Here is an 18,772-nt window from a genome sequence, read left to right as displayed (position 1 = left end):
TTCCTATTTTGTTTAGAGCTGAACCTAGTGTGCTAATGTGACTAACTCTTCATAGAGTTTTTTGCAAAACATGTTTGTGTAGCAGCATCAGAGATTAATGTGAGCATAGCTGTGGGATGAAATCTGCCGTAATTAATTAACTACGCAAGGGCCCTGAAAAAATTGTGTGAAGATGGTCTCTAACAAATAGAAGAATTAAATTTGTTTGACACTTTCCATAGGGATCCTTTAAAGTGCTTGTTTAGAATGGTTGTATGTGGAAGTGGTCCTCAGAATTCCATTGTATTGGTTAAATTTTGGTGGTAAACTAGCAGTTGGAGCACAAAAACATTGTTACAGTGATCATAACACACTGATTGATTAAGGATGGCTCTTTTCAAGTATCTAATTAGAATCCCAGGGTTTCCTACCAAAGATTTTAGCGGCGATTGGGGCATAGAAAGTCATCAAATGGTCTCTGAGCTTCAAAATGTGGACTTTTAAAATAGTACATTCTGAAACAGTTCATTTCCTTTTGTTTCACAATCTTAACCATAGTGTTCAATATGATTATACAAATTGTCTTTGTCAAAGATAAATGAACTGGAAAATATTAAATACAAATTGTCAGCCAAAGAAACAGATGACTATTAATGTAGAACTAAGCAGTTTTTGTCTGGATATAACAATCCTTAGGGAAGATGGTGCCCTTTAGGTTGTCAAGAGACAGAGGAAGCAGGTAAATAGAGGCAGTAGTCATCCTTGCTAAGGGCAGTCTGTGTCTTCATTGAGAACAAATGAGAGTTGGCAGGTATTTTGAGAAGGCCAACTTTACTAAGGGCAGCTTGAGTCAAATCTTTTCAGAATCATAGGAGGTGGCAGCAATTTTAAGAGGGTGATTCAAGTTTCTTTGAAGGAAACCACTATTCTTCAATCTCTGCTGAAGGAGAAACTTTCATTTATGAAGATTAATGGAAAATATTATCCTTAGTTTATTAAAAGAAAGTGTAAGGAATTTATCAGATCTGTTCAACAGTTACCTCATTGCCATTTCTGTGTAAATAATTCCTGATTTGAGATGATTTTGGATGATGAAAGATCTGACAGAGTGCTAAATTTTTATAGCATGTGTTTACAATTAATTGTAACATAAATAATTAACAGATTTACTTGTAAAGTCTTAAAATTCATTAAATACTTAAATACACAGAGTAGTTATTTTGGGAAAGATGAATTGTATTCTTCCATACAGGAAGTGATTGAATTCCTTCTTTTGAAGTGAAAACTCAGCCTCTGCTATGGCGCTGCAGCTGGTGTCACCATCATACCTATTTTAAGTTCTAAATAGGAATATTTGTAAATAGAAGAGAGGCATAAAATCTGTTGCATTTCTTAGTTTGGAAACTACATGTTGGCTCAAAAAAATTTTATCTTAATATCAATTATCCTAATGTTTGTCTATTGTGATAACTTTTGAATTCCACATCTGATCAACTCAAAAAATCAGGAAATGTTCTAGACATCAGTGGACAGAATAGTGTTAATTTTGGTGAGATTTGGAAAATTGGAAGGGGGAAATGGTCACATGGAGTCCCTTGCATCTGGTTAGCAGACCCAGCAGCTTCCACCAGCTCTGTAATTATCTATAGATCAAAGAACCGGTAGCTATTAATGCTTTACAGCATAACTTTGCCCATCTTCCCAATATAGTTTAAAATGTTAACATCTTAAATGACTTGTCTTCCAGACAAAAAGAAGAAATAAGAATAGTGAAAAGAAAGGGTATTCACAGAGATCCTGAAATGGGGAAAAAAGAGGGGTGGAGGTTTGCAGGAGTCTCTGAAATAGACAGGAATGGGGGAGTGGCACACAGACAGTTTATGGGGGGAAATGGAGGGATGCAGAGAGCCCAGGGTGTATGCAGAGAGCTCAGCTGATAGAAACAACAAAGTGTGCGGCCCTTTAGTATTTCACCTGTAAATAATGTAGGTGTATATCTTTCCATAGGTGGTAGTTTTGTTTTGTTTTAAAAAAAATATATTTTTTTTGGAACACAAGTATACGTTTTATTCCTGCTCCTTTCTGGGATGAAAGACAAATTTGAATGGAATGTGTAATTTTGGTTAAACTCTTTTAATAAATGATTCTGTGAAACATACATCGTACAGTATCTAAGTATGCCATTATGAGAAATTGGAAATTAACTTACATAGCTCCAAGAAAATTTGTCTTGGGAAGTGTGAAGTTGGGAAGGAGGTGACAAATAGCCAGTAGCTCCTGCACCTAAATGTTGTCTGAGAGCCAGGGGTTCCTGCAACAAAGTTTTTGGTGGCCTCAAAAGTACGGCCACCAACTCTTGCTGGTGGTTGGTATGACAGTTTTTCCAAAAAACGTATCTTGCTTTAGAAAAAACAAATAAATATGCACATATACCTGTCCAAATCACTGTAATTTATTTATGTAGAGGTTTTTTGCAGTCTCAGTAACAACAATGTACAGTTGTCTCTATTCTTTACTAATGTATTTACTAGTCTAAACAGAATATAAACACTAATAAGGTGTTTTCATATTCTTGTCTTTTTGTTGTTCCTTTTTGCTTTTTTGTTTTCTGTTTGTTTTTTAATAGAATTGCTACTTAGTAAGTCTGCTTCTGTGAAAAGTGATATATGTATGTTAATATCACTTTTCCCAGCAGCAGACTTGTTAGCTAGCTGGGAGGAGTGAAAAGTGGTATTAACAAACATACAAATATCCCTTTTCACAGCAGACTTACTCAGCCCTGGCAAGCCAGGGGTCAAATTAAGCCTTGGATGGGGAGGCGGGTAGGGAGGCATTGGGGGCCAGGACGATGGGGTGGATGGGTCATGGAGTGGGGGAGGCAGCAGGGGCCAGAGGCAATGAGGGAGATGGTGAGCCTGAAGCCCAGTGGCTGGAGCCTGCCACCACATGGCCAAAGCTTGCTGCCTGCCACCCCAGGGCCAAAGCCAGAAGCCTGAGCCCCACTGCCCATGGGAAGGTGGAGAACGGACACCAGCTGCCTGGTCCCCCAGCATTTGTGGCTTGGGCGGGGGGGAGGGTTTCCAACCTGTACTTGCAGACCCAGAGAAAGGGCAAATGCTTGGCCTCCCAATCAGCGCCCAGTTGGCTGTGGCCGCAAGAAAAGCCTCTGGTGGTCACATTTGAGAAACACTGAAGTCTGTGGAAAAAATGCTTTTTAACAAGACTTCCTTAAATGTTAATAATGAGGATATTGTATACCGTATTTATCGGCGTATAACACGCACTTTTTCCCCCTGAAAATAGGGGGCAAATGATGTGTGCGTGTTATACGCCCGATCTCTTAACAGGGCTGCTCTGGGATTTTTTGCCGCCGCAGGCAGAAAAGCGCGCGCGCCGCGCCGGCGCGCCGCCCACTCCCCCACTCCCCGCCCCCGCCCCCCAGCCCCCCCCCCCCCCCCCACCCCCCCCCCCCCCCCCCCCGCCCACCGGCCCGCCCCCCCCCCCCCCCGCCCCCCCCCGCGCGCCCCCCCCCCCCCCCGCACCCCCCGCCCCCCCCCCCCCCCCCCCCCCCCGGCCCCCCCCTCCCCCTCTCCCCCCTCCCCCGCTCCTCCCCCCCCCCCGCCCGCCCCCCGCCCCCCCCCCCTCCCCCCACCCCCCCCCCCCCTCCCCCGCCCGCCCCCGGCCGGCCCCCCGGCCCCCCCCCGCCGGGGCCCCCCCCCCCCCCCGCCCCCCCCCCCCCCCCCCCCGCCCCGGCCCGCGCCCCGCCCCCCCCCGCCCCCCCGCCCCCCCCCCCCCCCGCCCCCCCCCCTCCCACCGCCGCGCCCCGCCCCCCCCCCCCCTCCCCCCCCGCCCCCCCCCCCCCCCCCCCCCCCCCCCCCCCCCCGCCCACCCCCCCCCCGCCCGCCCCCCCCCCGCCCCCCCCCCCCCCCCCCCCCCCCCACCCCCCCCCCCCCTCCCCCCACCCGGCCCCCCCCGGCCCCCGCCCCCCCCCCCCCCCCCCCGGCCCCGCCCCCCCCCCCCGCCCCGCGGGGCCCCCCCCCCCCCCCCCCCCCCGAGCCCCCTGCCTCCCCCGAGCGCCCCCCCGCTGCCCCGTGGTGCCTGTTTTCCTGAAATTTTATATTTTTTTAAAAAAGGTCAATAAGCTATTTTTGAGAGGTCTTGCTGTATTCCAGTGAAGGTGGTGGTTGCTTTAAACAGAACAATACACTTTCAAGTGATATATTAAGCATAATCAAGTTAAAATTTCTGACTAAGTTTTTTTCTTCTCTTGTTTAAGGTATTCAGACTAAATAGCTATTTAGAGAGTCACTGTCAACTTTAAATCTAGTAAATTAAAAAAATTAAAAGTTAATTTCAGATACTCTGCATACTCCTGAATACCGTTGTCTATGTTAGTGGCTTTATAAATACTACTCTGGAGAACTGTAATGCTGCATAAAGTTATATTTTAAATTAAATAAAACTAATTGCAACATAGCTATCTGAAATGGGTTGTTTTTAGAAATCTATTCTAAAAATTGAATATGTTTTGGGAAGGTGTGTGTCAAACATAACTTACTCATAACTGTTTTTCTCTGTTTATTTTTAAGACGAGCAAAAATCAAATTAAAGTAGATCTTGTAGATGAGAATTTTACAGAATTAAGAGGAGAAATAGCAGGACCTCCGGACACACCATATGAAGGCAAGTAATATTTTTGCGTATGAAATCATTGTGCACTTCAAATAATGTGTCTTGGGTTGCTTTGTTTATAAAGTTAATTTACAAAATAAAAAGGAATAAAGAGCTACATATTTTGAAATGAGCCATTAATTTACGTGGTTTTAAATAAAATATTTAAATTTAAACTTTGAAAAAGTATCAGTTATTTTTTCATGTGATTATATATAAATTTATTTAGTCTGTAGCATAACAGGCTTTACCATGCAACTTGCAAGGACTAAATTGCAGTTTGGGCTGTGCAACAGAATTGTAAAAGGTATAGTAAGAAGGATGTTTAGTTCCATGATGCAAGATACATTTATCATGCTTGGTAGGGATATGTAAGTTTGTAACTGTCTCTGGGATCTGGAAGCAAATATGTATTCTAGGCCTGGAGAAACCTAGAGTACAGAATAGAGTAATTGTCCAACATGGGTTACGAAGAGCTGTTGTAGAGACTATATGTGGTTTTTTTAAAGGTATTTTACATTTTTTCAACTTCTCAGGAGAGGCACCTCTCCATTAGAAGAAATTTGGAGGTCTACCTGTTTCCATAGATCCCTCTATTTAATTTTCCATTGGGGGATCTTCAGTACTAGACTGGGTGTTTACATTTATTCTGAAAATCATATAGCCTATTCTCTATTTTCTCTGTGGTATGAATCACAACCAAGTATATAGTTTATCAGACCTTAAAAAAAAGAGATTTTGTTTCAGATATAACTGACAGTGCATTTCACCTAGGAATCCCAAATTGCTCAATTATCTTTACATTTGTAACGTGTGTGTATTATTCAGGTGGAGCTGGCAGTCACTCTTAAAGTTAGGGTTTGCTTGACATTTGTCAAAAGACCCTGTTTTCAGTAGCTTTGCTGAACTTTAACTGTATGTGCCAAAATTTTCTATGCCGATTGTCTGTCTCAGGCTAAACTCTGGAAAAGTTTCAGCAAAAGCAGTTCAGCTGTTTCCAAAAAAGCAAGGTTATGGGAAAGTAAGCCCTTTTGCCAATGTTAAAAACTTCTTACAAACCTTCATTGAGAAGCTCTGGTACCACCAAGATTTGAAGCGGGGACTTGAAATTTGATAGGGGTGTCATTCTGGAGTCAGACATATGCTTTTTATCGTCTCTGTGAAAATCTTCTCAAATTTATAAGTTTCTGAAAATTGCTGTTCATACATGCTCAGTAGAGATTTGTTAGAGGCTTGCAGCAAAAGTCTCAGAATAATCTCTCTCTGAGCATGCTTTAATCCAGTATTTAGGAGGACTTTCCCTGTTCTTGCTTCTCCTTGCTGGTGGGTGCTGCTTTGGCACCAGACTGTAACTGGAAGCAGGAGTAACCTAAGTCCCAAGATTCCTCTGCTCCCAAGCAAATAGCTGTGAAACCCACTAGTGAAATGTCTCATCCCCCCTGCAGTGGTTGGTCCACAGAGGATAATAGCCTGTTTTTGCTACCAGTTACGCTGTTAGCTGAAGTTGTACAAGTGTCTGTGCTATGGATCTAAAGGTTCTAGCGCTGTCAGTGACTCACATGCGGGTCAATATCATTTCACTTAATAGAATTTTTTTCCCCCAAAACTTAAGATTTTTGTTATTTTAAAAGAATGTTAAGTTAGGAAAGGGCAGAATGAAGGTTGCTTGTACAGCACATAATTCATCCTCCTTGTGTGTATGCACGGTGAGTGTTTAATAACATAATATACTTTTTTTCCCCTACAAGACCTACCATTATCAGTATACAGAATGGATGGTGCTCAGTAAATCCATCAGGGTTGTTTTGTGATTGAGGCTGTGGCCTATAGGACCCATTTGTTCTAGAATTTAGAAGTTTTGTAGCGACTGAGGCAAAGGACTGCAGGAAGAGAAAGGATATCTCATAGTTAAAACAGCTGAATACCAACCTGGAGAATTTGCCACAGAGTTCCTATGTGATGCTGGGCAAGCCACTTAAACCAAACTTTTCACAGTTGACTACTATTTGTGTATCCCTCACTTTCTGGATGCCCAAATTGATACTTTGGGCGTGATTTGTAGGCAGGCAAAGCACTTGCAGCTGAAACCAAAGTCAGCAGTATAAAAATGTTGTAAAAATGCTGATATAACACGAATTCTGATATAACGTGGTAAGGCAGTGCTCCGGAGGGGTGGGGCTGTGCACCCCGGTAGATCAAAGCAAGTTTGATATAATGCGGTTTCACCTATTACGCGGTAAGATTTTTTGGCTCCCGAGAACAACGTTATATCGGGGTAGAGGTGTACTCTGAAAAATCACGCCGTTGGTGTCTGAAACTGGGCATCCAAAATTACAGGGCCCATATGATGATTTTGGGCGTAATCTCTGTGTCTCTGTTCCCAGTCTGTAAAATGGTGATAATGCTCCCCTATCTCATCTGGATATTGTGAAGACAAACTTATTAGTGCTCGTGAAGCACGTGGATACCAGGATGAGGGCACTATAGAAACACCAGGAGGAAATCAGTAATTCTGTATTTAGTGCAAGATTTGGATGATGTGAGGTATATAAGGCATGGACACATTGAGTTTAAAAAATATTGAATAGCTACTTTATTCAGTGAGCACCATCCTTTTCTGGTCACTGAATGAGGCAGGAATTATGTCAATTGAAAAAATAGCACGATCATGTAGCTGGATTGTATTATAGTGTGTACTTATAAGGCGGTCATATTAAGATTACATGAGCAACCTTAATTCTGGCATTTCCTAACTTTTCAATGCTTGAGTTTTTCAAACTGAATGTTCTTTTAACATAGTTTTATGCATTTATTAAGATTATGTATATAGACATATAGGTCTATAGATGGATATAGACAAAACAGTAACACTGCAGAACTGTTCAGGGTAAACTGAAGAATATCCAGTTGAAGCTGCAGGGGAATATCAGGGTTAACCTTAAGGAGAAGTGCTATATTACTTTTTTTTTTAAATAACCAGAAATGGTAAGGACCTTGGTTTTATGTTTCTGAAAATGGTAAATTCCTATAGAAAAGTGCTCCATAGGCCATATTGGTGTATTAGTTTAATACTGGATCCAAAGGAAGCTTGCCATCTAATGAATTGCCAACACACTTCCTTCATCATCATCTTTTTTTTTTAAGGTTTCCCACCCAAATATTGACCAGTTTCAACTGTACTTAGCTTGCATAATGTTTAAAAGATCACAGCCTGAATTGGTACAGCTTCCAGTCACTTTACAAAAAAGTAGATAACAAGAATTCTGGAAATCCAGATTAATGGCTGGTGTGTTCTGCTTTTCCGTAGATGACACTCTAAAAATGTTCTAAAGTGGTAGTCTGAAAGCAGGTGTATTAATTTGTTTTGTTTTGTTTTTATTTTTTTTTTAAACTTCTTTAATGACAGACAGGTAAACCACAATAATAGTAATTTCATTTCTTAGTGTATGTATTTGGTTCATATCAGGTGAGTACAGTAAATCTAGTAACATTAGACTTGAGGTTTGGTCTGTACTTTAAGTGTAGGACTTCCTCATATTTGTGTACGGTAACTCCTCACTTAAAGTCGTCCCAGTTAACATTGTTTCGTTGCTGATCAATTAGGGAACATGCTCGTTTAAAGTTGCGCAATGCTCCCTTATAATGTTGTTTGGCAGCCGCCTGCTTTGTCCACTGCTTGCAGAAAGAGCAGCCTGTGGGGGCTTGGAACCAGGGTGGACTAGCAGCTCTCCTATCAGCTCCCTGCTCTCCTAAGTTCCCTGTGGGGCAGCTGCCCAGCAGGCTATCAGTTACCAGCAGTTCAGCTGTCCCTCCCCCCAATGCCATGTGCTACTCCTGCCCCCTTGCCTTTGAGCTGCTTCCTGGAGCCTCCTGCTTGCTGTGCATTGCGGGGGGAAGAAAGAGGGGGCTAATGTCAGGGTGTCCCCCTGCTCCTTCCCCCTGCTTACCCCATTCCTATGGGGCGGGGTGGGGCACATGACAGGGCTCAGTACAAAGGGAGCTTGCTGGCAGCAGCTGCTGTCTCAACTTGTTTTGCTTAAAGTCGCATTTTTCAGGAACATAACTACAACGTTAATCAAGGAGTTACTGTAATAGAAAAAGCAAAGCTTTTGAATATTGCTTTAAGAACTTATCAAACACTTTCAGCAGAAATATTGAGGTACATACAGAAGTTACATTTATATTACAATCTACTGCATTCCAAGACAGATGTAACAATAATAATTAGTGAGCAATTAAAGTTAACCTTTTATCTAGATAAATTTGTATAAAAGTCAATTTAGTTTGTAAGCGCTTTGGAGCAGGGATCTGTAATTTATTTTTGTCTGTAAGTGCCATGCATGTCCAAGGTGACATATGAATAGTAATTAGTTTATTGTCCCCTAATGGCTTAGGTATTGGGGTTATAAACTTCAGGTGGATCCTTTATTTGTATGGCAGACTAGAACGTGTTACCCACAATTGTGATAGTCCCTGTCCTTGAAGGGAATGAAATCTTGCCTTTAAATTACGTTTGCAACGTCTGCTGTAATATCTGTATATTGATTTGAAATCCAGACAAGATGGTATGGAGCAGCAAAAATCTTAAGAGCATTTTTGGATGTTGAAATCCAGCAGCAGTCTTCTTAACAGTCCTACAGAGGGAACTTTGCACTACCTTCTCAGATTGCTTTGCTTGAAAATCAGCCCCTATTTTTTTTTTTGGTCTTGCCTGTGTCTGCCTACTCCCTTCATTTGTATTTTGAGTTCATGTTGTGAGACGCAAATCAAACTTACTGTGCTGGAATCATTGGCCGACTTTGCCTCGCAGCCTGTGGTCAACAGGTACAGAGACACGAGTAATTTGGCAAGCATTTCCACCCTCCACCTTGACTTATTTTAGTATTTTAGCCAATGTGGCTTTGGTTTGTACTTCATCTTATTGCTCTTTATATAGTGTGTGACCTGTTGCCTTTCCAGTCTGCCTTACAAACATAGTGTACATACTATTTTGAGTTCAAACTCACCAGTTTCTGAAGTTTTTTTTAAAAATTCACAAAAAATAAAGAAAAATATGTCGTAAGTTCATTTTAAACCTCTCCACTTTAAACCTCTAAGCCTATTCCTTAGATCCTCTTTCCAAAGAGCCACTCCTACTCCCTTATATTCATGCGGATAATGACTCAGCAGAACCCTTAGTCTTTGCCAGAAAGATCTACACCCACTAACAGATTGGGGTGTTTCAGACAAACTTCCGTCCAGCACCATTGTGCTAGGTGCTTTACCAAAACATAAAGCATTTATCCTTTCTCCAAAGAGTTAACAGTCAACACTTTCTTATTGTTGTTTTCAGTTTTTAAATACTTTGTTTCCTTGTCATAGCCTAATTTGCCATCTCGTTTCTTTTGCTCTTTAGTTTGTAACAATCAATTTTTGTCTGCCAGTTTGTAAGCCCTTTCCCGGTGTTTACGTGTTTCACGCCCTTTCCCATTTTCAACATTTGTCTCACTTTCTGTATTTTTTAAAATAAGTACTAATTATGTCAGTAAAGTGTTAGGAATAGTGTGGTACCGTCTCTGTTCTGTAGGAGGAAGGCATTGCAGAGTTATGCCTAAAATCCCGACTATGTTGTCTTCCATTTTTGTTTGAATTATAGCTGGTGACTTAAATATAGGGTTTTTTATTGAATTCAGATCGGTGAAAAAAAATTTAGTTGAAATCTTACAGTCCTCTTCTGCAGGTGTGAGTAAAAAATATACATGTAAATTTCTTAATGATGACAATACTAGAAATATGGGCTTTTATTCCAATTTTCTATTACATATAAAGTAATTCCAGTTAGTGAACTTAATATGTTTGCTTCAGTGCGTTTCTATAGTTGGAAAGGCACTGTGCAGAAAGTGCCAAAAAAATTGACAGTAACTTCTTTGAGAATGGAGAATTTATTACAGTGAATAATATAAGAAACAGGCAGATGGACTCTGTAGTTTCTCCTTATTAGTAATGTAGTTTTCCCACAGGAAAAAAGACAGTGCATAGAATAATTGATTTAGACTCTGATCCTGCAATTTACTCCGTCCAAGCAAACCCCCCTGTCCCTATATAGAAGCAAGTCTCTGCTTGTGCAGATAATTTTCAGGATCAGGGCCACATAGACTACTCCTGAACTCTCATTGGGAAGAAATTATAGCTAGAATATATAAAATCTTACAAAGTAAACTGGTAAGGATAAATGGGAGGAAAAGCTTTTCACTTCCAAATAGAAGAACAAGAATGGAATGAGAGAATAATGTATACAAGGAACAGTGCTGTGGCCTGCAACTTGATTGAAACTCTATATAAATTGTTATATAGATTCTGTTGATCTCTTGCAGTGCTGTGGTCCATGAAATTACTTCCAGGCAAGCAGTGCTGGAGAAATAGCAAATAGAAAGAGAATGTAGATAAGTTGGTATTGTCTGAAAATACAGAAATATTGCAGAGGATTATAAATATTACTAACTGTCTTTAGAATAAGAAATGCTTAACTCCCCCAAAGGAGGTATTATTAGGAATAGGTAGTATAATACTGAAATAGTGAATGCTTGTAGAAATGTTTCTAGCAGGGTACCATATTATAGCAAAAGCTTTGCTGTCTAAGGCCTGGTCTACACTACAAAGTTAGATCTGCCTTGCATTGACCTAGTTATGCATGTGTCTATAGTGAAATGTGTCTCCCACTGATATAAGTGCCCCATTATGCCAACATACTAACACCACCTCCCCGAGTAGTGTACAACCATGGTTGACGTATGGAGGTCAATGTAGTGCGAGTGTCAGCCGTAACAGTTTTTCAGCAGCTGTTTCTCAATAACAGACACTGACCTCTAGTCATAATTGTGAGCTTCACTGCTCAGGCATCACGTAGACGGGTCGCCCCCTCCTTTAAAACATCTGCAGATTTTTGAAATGCCTTTTCCTGAATGCCCAGCTGAGCTACCATACTTAACAGCAATCCATTGTTGCGTGCAAATGTCCAGCTGTGTGGCTACATGAATCAAATGTGCTCCTGCCTGGAGTAGACAGGAGAAATTGGATCTCTTGGGCCTGTGGGGAGTTGATGCTGTGCAACTCTTAACCAGCTGTGGAAGTATTTATAGAATCATAGAATATAATTATAATGGTTGGAAGAGACCTCAGGAGGTCATCTAGTCCAACCCCCTGCTCAAAGCAGGACCAATCCCCAACTAAACCATCAAGCCTGACCTTAAAAACACCTAAGGAAGGAGATTCCACCACCTCCCTAGGTAACCCATTCTAGTGCTTCACCACCCTCCTAGTGAAAAAGTTTTTCCTAATATCCAACCTAAACCTCCCCCACTGCAATTTGAGACCTTTACTCCTTGTTCTGTCATCTGATACCACTGAGAACAGTCTAGATCCATCCTCTTTGGAACCCCCTTTCAGGTAGTTGAAAGCAGCTATCAAATCCCCCCTCATTCTTCTCTTCTGCAGACTAAACAATCCCAGTTTCCCTCAGCCTCTCTTCATAAGACGCGCTCCAGCCTCCTAATAATTTTTGTTGCCCTTCGCTGGACTCTTTCCAATTTTTCCAGATCCTTCTTGTAGTGTGGGACCCAAAACTGGACACACTACTCCAGATGAGGCCTCGCCAATGCCGAATAGAGGGGAATGATCATGTTCCTCAATCTGCTGCCAATGCCCCTACTTATACAGCCCAAAATGCTGTTAGCTTTTTTTGGCAACAAGGGCACACTGTTGACTCATATCCAGCTTCTTGTTCACTGTAACCCATAGGTCCTTTTCTGCAGAATTGCTGTCTAGCCACTTGGTCGCTAGTCTGTAGCAGTGCATGGGATTCTTCCATCCTAAAAATCCCACTCTGCACTTGTCCATGCTACCTATTGCTCCACTGCAGTTTGGGAACCCCAGAGCTTCAAATCCATACACTACGTCCTGCACATTGCCAACAGTCACAGTCCTGTGTAGCAGGAGACAATTAATGGCCCTGCACATTTCCATGACAACAGTCTCCACTGTGGCTTTTCCAACTCCAGAATGACTTCCCATTGACTGGTAGCAATCAGGTATGGCAGGTTTCCAAAATGTGACCGCCATTCGCTTCTCCACTGTCAGTGCAGCTCTATTTGGTGTCCCTGTGCTTGATGTCTGGGGCAAGCTTGGCACACAGATCCAGCCACTGCTCATCATCCACAGCCTGCATTACATTGTGACCCCCAAGTCATTATTAGTTTCTTGGGAACCAGAAGGGGCACTCCACCATCTGCAGCTGCTCCATGAATGCCACCAACAACCTTGAATTGGTTCTCGCTATGTCCCACAGCAAACTGACCGCCTGGAAACCGTCATGTTCTCTATAGGTGGTTCTTGCGGCTCCGCAAATGCTGGAGGATCGTGCATCCTATGGTTGCCATGCTCATGATAGAACATCCTCAAGCTTTAAATAATTTAAACTTAAATTGAACTAATTTTGATTTAGTATTTTGAAGAGAGAGAACTGAGGGTGTTAAGTGTCAGAGTGAAATGGATAATTCTTTAGTGTGTGTTTCATATTAATACTGGGCATTGTAACATCCGATACAATTTATTTTTATTTTAGTATCTGCTTTCTTAGGTATTCTGATTTTTTAAAGTGAAGGTCTGTTTGACTAATATGAAACAGGTGTTCCAACAAGGAAAAAAATGGAAATTGAAGATTAAGAACAAATTGAATATCTTGGAAATAAGTATTAGGTTTGTATAAAACATGGGAATATGACATTAATAAGCTGAATTTATGTATGTGCATAAGTGTGTGTGTATGTGTATTTGAAAGTTGGAAGATATTTCTCACTAGATTAGCTTCTTTTGGATATGATTAAATTACTTGACAGCATCCATGTAAGGGTAAATTTAGAATCACATTTGTTTCACTTTCTTTTGAGATCATAGTACATTAACAGTCTTGAAATCAGTATAGTCTTTCACTTGTGTTTTGGTTTTTGCAGGAGGGAGATATCAACTAGAGATAAAAATCCCAGAAACATATCCCTTCAATCCTCCTAAGGTACTGTAAACATTTTTGTAGATATCTTTCTTAATGTCATGTCATCTGTTGTATTTCTGTATAGTGGACTTCCTCTTCAGTATTTCTTTATTTTTTCAGAGTCCTTGTTTTCTATTTTCTAATACTTTCTGGCTAGAAGCAGAAGTGGAGCAAACAAGCAGCTCCTTAATCACTTCCTGTCAAGAATCTCTGATAAACCAGCTTGAAGATTGCTCTTATTTGATTTGAAGAGGATTGTTCATATTCAAAATGAAGGGTTGAATCTTCTTTTTAAGAAGAGCTATAATAGGCCCATATTATATGCTCCTAGTAAAGAAGTAACTCGTTCCTTCAACTCCGTATGTTGAATTTGGCTTGAACATTCCAGGTCTATAGTAATAACTAAACTATAGATGGCTGTTTTGGCTCTGCTGTGACTTGAGTGAACATCGCATGCAGGGCAGTCTTATTACAGCTATTACAATGGAATGAACAGGAATCAGTTCACTTTCATTCTGTTGCCTTTTTGGAAAATGATGATCATCAGACTTTGGTTTGGAGCTGTTTTCAAGAGAGGAACCTGAAGGAGGGGGGAGGAAAGAATAACAGAAGCCATACTGACAATAGTTAAGAGATTCTGGGGTGAAGGATGGAAGTACAAATACCAGCATATTGAGAGTGCACTCCTATCTTCCAGTTGCCAGAGGATATATGGGCTTCAAATTTATTGGACACCAAATAACTGGAAGCTGACTCAAAGCCCCCAAACAGGGCCCTTAGACAATATCGTATAGCAATGGTAGCTCTTTTCCTCTTACATGTTACTGGGGCTTTGAGTCTGGTCTTCTCAACATGTTGTTGCCATTGCACTGTAGCGGTGTGGGCTCTCTCTGCACCCACTTGTGGCCTGGGGAAGCTGTGTGGCACCATGGCTCAGTTTCTCCTTTTAAATCTGCAACTGACTACACTTTCCCCCTGCAGTAGGGCTGATCATCGTGCCCACATTCTCCACCATATGAAACATTAGCTTCTTCACCACCCACCCCAAATTAGTCTTTAATAGTAGTCCAAATGACCACAAACTCAAAAGAGAAAACAAAACTTTCTGCCCAGCTATGATGCACATGGCTTACCACTTAGAGACTTTGTTCCTCAGGGACTGCTGCAGGGTGATTGTCTGTATCTGCAGCCCCCACTCAGTGTAGCCACTTGCTAGCTTTTATAATCATTTACTCTTTCCCAGCTGGGTTGATAATTGACCAGGGCTGGCTCACCCTAAGCCTCTGGTCCTTCCTAAGCTCTGGCCCTTAAAGGCACAGGGCACCATCTTATATTCATCTTGCTGGCAGGTTGTTGTGGTAGAACTCTAAAGTTTTTCCATCCTTGAGAAGAAATGTCTCAAGGTTCATCCTTGTAGGACAGACTGTAATAGTGTGACCAGTTCTCAGTGGACTGATCAGATTGTGGATCCACCTCTCTTTCAAATCACACTCCAATTGGTGATTGCCTGACATCTGCCTGGAAATTACACTCATTCCTTGCATGGGGAGAATTACTTGTATGACATGGGGAATATTGTGTGTGTGTATGAGAGAAAGGCCACATACAATTCATTGTCTTCCAGCAAATTTTATTGCACTCCCCAATTCTGTCTTATCTCCCTTTACATACACACAATTCATTGTCTCCATTTAAATTTCCTGGATCCCTCCTGCCCAGACCTACTGTCTAGGCCCTGATTTCTTCCTCCCTCCCTACCTTTACATACCTTAAAAACCCTGCTCCTTGGTGCTTTCCGAAGGTCTCATGCTTCTGCCAGCTCCTCCCACCTCTGAACTCCTGCCTTCTAGCCAGGTCTGTGAAATCAGTGGCTCCTGACCCAGCCGTCTGATTCCTTAAAACCCGCCCCTTCCCCAAACGTAGCTCCTTATTTGGCTCCCTCTCTCAGTCCCTAAAGCACCTCTTTGAATTGGATCTTGGATCGCTTCACTCTGGCACATATATGGAGGGTTTGATGGCTTTATTGTGCAGGTGGCTTCTAGCTCTGGTACTGTGGATTGCTTTTTTTGGGTCAGGAGTGAGACTAGATGGAGGAGGAAAGGTCTTTTTAGAAAATGGAAACTTCCACTGTTAGTGGCTCCTTCCTTCCACATGTGTTTTGGCTGGAGTTGAAACAAGGAGTGGATGCATCAGCCCCAGGAGTTTGTTGACCACAGCTTAGTAACTGCTGCTCTGGGGCTTGGTAGCCTCTATTTCCAACATTTGTAGAAGAGCTGCTTGGATCTCTTGGTGCACAGGTGCTCAGCCTTATTGTTAATCCTAGGAATATGGTTTTGCAGTTCCTTATTAGATAAATATGTGCTCATGGTCCTTTTCTGCAGAGTTTGAAGGCAGGCTGGTCTGAGTGGGGCTCCATGTATAATCTACAGTTACAGTTGCTAGTGCATAGTCCTTTATGCCAGTGTTCACAACTCACTCTCCTCTGAAGCTTTGATATCCTATCCAGAATGTACTTTGTCAGCCATTAATTTCCCATAGTAAATGAAGAATAATACTTAGCACTTACATAGCTCTTTATATCTTCAAAGTGATTTACAGACATGAGCTGTTAATAAATGGCTCCATTCTCAAACTCTATCCATATTTTCTGTTCTCTGAAGACAGTGCTAATATGCTCTTGTCTAAAGTTTGTACACTGACACACTGAGAGTGGTGTAGAGAAGGCTTTAAAGCAGAGTTGCTTTGTGGGGGTGAGGAGAGAATGAGCTCTTTGTATCTAAGGGAAGTTGGGAAACGGCCTCTGTGTAAAATTGGAAAGAGGGCCTTGTGTCCTACCCTTGGGATCCTGTTCTCTCTGGATGGAGCAAAATTCCTGACAAAAGATTCCCCACAAAAATGTACTATAGTGAAGCCTGGTGGCATATGCTATTTCATGTGTATCTTCTGTTCTACTGTGCCCCAGGGCTATCTTAAATCAGTACTTTTTCTTTCCAAGATTAATTCAAATAACTGACTGTATGTGATAGTTCCAACTTTTTAAAAGGTATTTTGAATGTCTTGCCTTTTGTAGAATATTTAATAGCTATATTAAAAAAATCTTATTTTATATTCTAGGTGCGGTTTATTACCAAAATATGGCATCCTAACATTAGCTCGGTCACTGGGGCCATTTGTTTGGATATCCTGAAAGATCAATGGTAAGATACTCCATACAGTTCACAGATTTGAACACTAAGCCCTGGTCAACACGGGGAGGGGAAGGGGATTGAGTTAAGTTACTCAACTTCAGGTACGTGAATAATGTAGCTGAAGTTGACGTACTTGGATCGACTTACTGTGGTGTCTTCAGCGCGGTGAATCGACTGCTGCCACGCCCCATCGACTCTGCCTGCGCCTCTCGTGGCGCTGGAGTACAGGAGTCAATGGGAGAGGGCTCGGGGGTCGATTTATTGTGTCTAGACTAGTCTAGACACAATAAATCAATCCCCGCTGGATCGATTGCTGCCCACCGATCTGGCAGGTAGTGTGTGTAGACATATCCTTAAACTAAAGTGAAGACCTGTCCTGGAGAACAGGCAAAATCACATACTGCTCTTCACTTGACATCTATAGTTTCTATAGTATGGCCCCAAAGTTTCAAGCATATTCTTAAGACCTATAAATACTTTCATATAGTATTTTGAGTTGCAGATAGTATCCTCATGAAGTAGGGTTTTTTTTGGAAGGTACTCCTTCCAAAAAAGAGAAAAAAGGAGAAAAGCTCAGGTATTTTAAGGCACATAGGTAGAACATGAATGTCTAATTTCATGCATAAATACTTGCTATTTTGTGCTGTTTGTAATCCCTTTATGCACAAGTTCCCCACCAACCCCTTCAGTAACAAATATTACAAATTCTTCACTGTGGGGTTCTCTTGTTGCTCTTCCTCCTCACCTGATGGCCAGTGTAGGTGCAAGCAGCACAGCAAATTAAAATACTTACCTGCATTCTGCTACTTTGCTAGCACTTGGTTTAGAGCAGAGAGAGGTACTGTAGGGTGGATGGCGATATTTGGAGTGGAAACTTTAGATTAGCAGCAGTAGGGCATGAAGTGGAAACTTCAGAAATTGAAAAGTAGTGGGAAGCAATAAGAAAGCAGGAAGCAAAAGAAATGGACAGAAAAGAGAGTTATATCCTAATATTGTGTATTGCATTAACACTGTTGATTATTCACTAGCCAACGCTTACTTGTAAGGCATTTGGAGAAATGTAAAAGTGGAATAGGACACTTGCTCTTTACTTCCTGGTCCGCTCCTGACATTTTATTCATCAGTATACTTTTGAAAAAATTCTAATTGCCAAACCATGTGGAATGTATCTGCGAGTAATCCATGGTATAAGTACTGAACTCTTCTAGGTTTTTTAAAAAGGTGCGTTTGTTATATTTTAACTTCTAAATTATTTTTTACTATTACCACGTCATCCTCTATTTAAGTTAATGTGCAATATTATACCTGTACATATTGATTTATGAATAGCACATGTAACCCACTGGTGAGTGTGTTATGCATATCATCATCACCCCTCCTCCCCCCGATTCGCAGATAATGAGTTTGTCAATGTCATGTTTTCAGTCCCCACTTACATTGTGGCTGCCATCTTGGCCAGGGATCAAACCAGGGACCTCCATAGCTGAAAGCTTGAGCTAAAGAGCCTGGCCCTGTAGTTGGGGGATGTAACGTTCCATCCTTTGTGGATCAGGTGCAGAGAGGGACACACAATACACATCAAGTGGGTTACCATAACATTTAACAAGTTGTGGGGCAGTGTACTGTGGTATCAGTTGGTGTTTTACAGCTGTATTTTGATCTGCTGACATTAACAGACTTTTGTATTTTTTGGGGCCATTTTTTCCTAATTCTGACAGTGATCTTTCACCCTGTACGTAAGAACTTAAGAGCTGTCATACTGGTCAGACCATGGCCCATCTTGCCCAATATCCTATCTCTGACTGTAGCCTGTACTGGAGGTTCTGGGGGAATGTTCAGAACAAGGCAATTATGAAGTGATCCACCCATCTTCCTCTCCTGGCTTTTGGTAGTCAGCGGTTTAGGGTTG

The 18,772-nt window shown here is 41.8% G+C and overlaps 1 protein-coding gene across 2 annotated transcripts in view; it reads left to right on the top strand.

Annotated features, from left to right (window-relative positions):
* The window catches only part of UBE2K (ubiquitin conjugating enzyme E2 K), a 69,632-nt gene that overhangs the window by 27,322 nt on the left and 23,538 nt on the right, over positions 1 to 18,772 (top strand). Inside the window, exons 2-4 of one of the 2 annotated variants that reach the window (XM_039539606.1) lie at positions 4,569 to 4,662; positions 13,638 to 13,696; positions 16,790 to 16,872. The exons of the other annotated variant lie outside the window; for it this stretch is intronic. Coding sequence (XP_039395540.1) covers positions 4,569 to 4,662; positions 13,638 to 13,696; positions 16,790 to 16,872 — 236 coding nt within the window. The remainder of the gene's footprint in view (positions 1 to 4,568; positions 4,663 to 13,637; positions 13,697 to 16,789; positions 16,873 to 18,772) is intronic. 2 annotated transcript variants of the gene reach the window in all.

Source organism: Mauremys reevesii, linkage group 5 (genome assembly GCF_016161935.1).
Source record: "Mauremys reevesii isolate NIE-2019 linkage group 5, ASM1616193v1, whole genome shotgun sequence".
NCBI classification, from domain to species: Eukaryota; Metazoa; Chordata; order Testudines; family Geoemydidae; genus Mauremys; species Mauremys reevesii.
Note: the sequence above shows the minus strand (reverse complement) of the source record. Positions and strands in the feature narration are given on the sequence as shown.